Source organism: Symsagittifera roscoffensis, chromosome 3 (assembly GCF_963678635.1).
Source record: "Symsagittifera roscoffensis chromosome 3, txSymRosc1.1, whole genome shotgun sequence".
In the NCBI taxonomy this organism is placed as follows: Eukaryota; Metazoa; Xenacoelomorpha; order Acoela; family Convolutidae; genus Symsagittifera; species Symsagittifera roscoffensis.
In genome coordinates, this window is record NC_087064.1 from 59,990,898 (window position 1) to 59,993,471 (window position 2,574).

The following is a 2,574-nucleotide window of genomic DNA, read 5'->3' on the forward strand; positions in this document are numbered from 1 at the left end:
TGAGAGACATTTTGTTTACCGCCTCATTAGGCAAGAGCCATAAAAATATTTATAAAAAAAATTGAATAAACAAACCACTCATAATGATGTAAAACGCGAAAATTCGGAAAGGATACAATTGAGTAAAAATCACGAAAGAACGACTTATGTTCTGCTCATCAGTTTGTTTCAACATTGATACAGTGCTAAGGTCAAAAGTTTTTCCTTACCCTAAGCTTGAGTCTCTTTTTAAAAAAGTATCTTCAAATTTCAATCACTCTTTATCCAGCAAATCTGTTTTAAAAAGCAGGTTATTTTGAGTAATTTTTATCTGACCCGCACTTTTGTAAGCAACAAGCAGCATATGAAAAATTTCCCAAAATTTATGAGGTTTCAAGGTAACAAAGTGAGCTCGGGTTTTTGAAGTCGTCAATCTTAATAAAATTGTTCCTATTTTGGTAGGTCCGCTGACCCTCCTGCTGCATTTTTCCTGTCGAAAAAGAAAACTTTGCTTCATTGAAAAGGTTAAACCGCGCACTTAGTGTCCTAAGAAATGATTGCAATGGGTAAATTTTATCACCATTTAAAATATTCATTATTCAGTAATCTTATTTGACATTAAGAATCTCCTCTTCGTTCTTCTTTGTCTGCCTTCTGCTTCGTGTGTTGTTTCTGATCACAGTATTCTTTTGGAAGCAACAAGTCACATATAAGTAATGTTGCTTTGACCTGAAAAAAAGCGATTGGTTAGTTAAGTCTCTATCACTCAAATGAAGTGTAGGTAAATTGAGCGCCCATGACAGGCCAATTTATTGATTGGTATGGCTCTTTTTCCGCCCCTCCACCCAACCTGTAAAGTTTTCAACTAAACATTTTGCTTACATTGTTCACATAGTCCGATTGCTATGATAACTGACATGATGACTAATTAGGGCATGGAAAACGTTTTTGGTTTTCATAAAGCCACTTGTTACACACAAAAAAATGATGCTCGTGTGAGGTGGGGGAAGGGGGGGGGGTGAGGAAGGAAAAACAGCCATTAACTGGTATTCGATTACTCTATGGAACCTCAAACGCAGGGTAATTTTCAACAACTGCATTACACAAAGCATTCAGAAATTACACAAAGTTTTCAAATGATAAGAGGTAATAAAATTATTGAAGCGCACCCTGCTTTTTAGGGAAATGGCGTCTTCCTTGGAATTTATCGGACTGAATATCCAAGGCTTTTACTCCGAACGGCTCTCGCGGTTCGTTCACACCCCCGTTTCTTGGCGGATCGAATGCGTGGCTCTCCCAATATGGTATTCCGAAGTGGCGACTTTCAGGGTGTTCCCAAGTTCGTTTCAGATCAGCCTCTACTGCACAGTATGACTCACGTTCAATATACAGCAGACGCTGTCTCTCAGAGCCCTGAAAAAAAAACAATAAAACGAAGTGTTAAAACTAAAAGAAGGTTTGGGGTTCGATCCGTGCAGAGGCAGAAACAAACTTTCAAAAACTCTTTGCTGGCCTAAAAAATGCAGCCGCGCTTTTAAATTCATGCCGGCTGTTGCAGCGTTTGATTGGATCATTAAATTCAACTTTTCAGGCCCCCAAACTTCATGATCCACATTCGAACTCTCCTTGTCCTCCGGTTTTAGTTTCTGGCATTCCTCACTTCTGAAGATTTTTGCAATTACATTGAAAAAAAACAACAAACATTTACCAATTAGTTATAAAATAGTACTGATAACTATGGCGAGCACCACTATGAGGTCGCAATAAAATCTCTGATTTTAATGAGGTACCTTTTCTTATTAGGAGCGAGTCAATTTTAGGAGCGGAGGGAAATAGTGCGCAATATAGCCATCAAAAATGACAACAATCTTCCCTTCTGAAAGTTACATTTCTTCAAAAAAGTCATAAAATGAAAACTTAAAATTTACCTATATGCAAAAAAGTGAGCGAGTTCAAAATCTTTCCTCAGCCCTCAATTTTAAACGAAAATAAAATTCAAAAATTCACCTGGAAAACCGTCCTTGAGGCCCCTGATGCTGCCTGGCTAGATTTCCTAGAATTTTGTTGCGACTGTTGATTACTGCCATTTACCTTCTGATTACTGTTTTTGCTGCCATCAAAATTCACCATTTTGTTGTTATTGTGGATTTTTGCTGATATATCTTCTTGCTTATTCCGTGTTGAATGAATAACAGAGGTGAATATTTTATTTATGGCTCATTTTTCTGTGCGCCTGATATGGATGGTTGATTGCAAATTACAACAATATACAGGTTTTTCGCATATACGGAGTTCGGGTATAAACAGACGCTTTTATCCTAGCAGTTCATTAAGAACTTTTATATAGTTCAGATTTATAAGGTTTTAAGGCGCTTTTCACCTTAAAGTGCATTCAACTTTCAAACAGCTTCAAAAAATAACTAGGTGCTTTCATTGAAAAATCGACGACTCAATGTTCGGGGACGGCGGAGGCACTCAATTATGTTGCCATTTTTTAAAATCAAAGTGTCTTCCCTTCGCTTCTATTTAAAAACAGCCTTTCCCGCACTGACAGAAATGGTTTCCGGCCAATTTAAATTAATTTTAAATCGATTT

The 2,574-nt window shown here is 37.3% G+C and overlaps 1 protein-coding gene across 1 annotated transcript; it reads right to left on the reverse strand.

Annotated features, from left to right (window-relative positions):
- Positions 1–533: 533 nt before the first annotated feature.
- Positions 534–2,212, reverse strand: LOC134842860 (uncharacterized). Its single transcript, XM_063859362.1, has 3 exons — positions 1,987–2,212; positions 1,149–1,392; positions 534–708 (listed from the first exon to the last, which is right to left on the reverse strand). The coding sequence occupies exons 1-3, from the start codon at positions 2,107–2,109 to the stop codon at positions 683–685; spliced, it is 393 nt and encodes a 130-aa protein (XP_063715432.1). The 5' UTR covers positions 2,110–2,212; the 3' UTR covers positions 534–682.
- Between the last annotated feature and the right edge of the window lie 362 nt (positions 2,213–2,574).

Bases quoted from the DNA above. Each gene is read 5' to 3' on its own strand.
- LOC134842860 (XM_063859362.1), bottom strand. From the start codon at position 2,109: ATGGTGAATTTTGATGGCAGCAAAAACAGTAATCAGAAGGTAAATGGC. The intron at 1,393-1,986 runs GTGAATTTTTGA...TTTTTTTTTCAG, and splicing joins CCTCAAGGACGGTTTTCCAG to GGCTCTGAGAGACAGCGTCT. The intron at 709-1,148 runs GTGCGCTTCAAT...GCTTTTTTTCAG, and splicing joins CCATTTCCCTAAAAAGCAGG to GTCAAAGCAACATTACTTAT.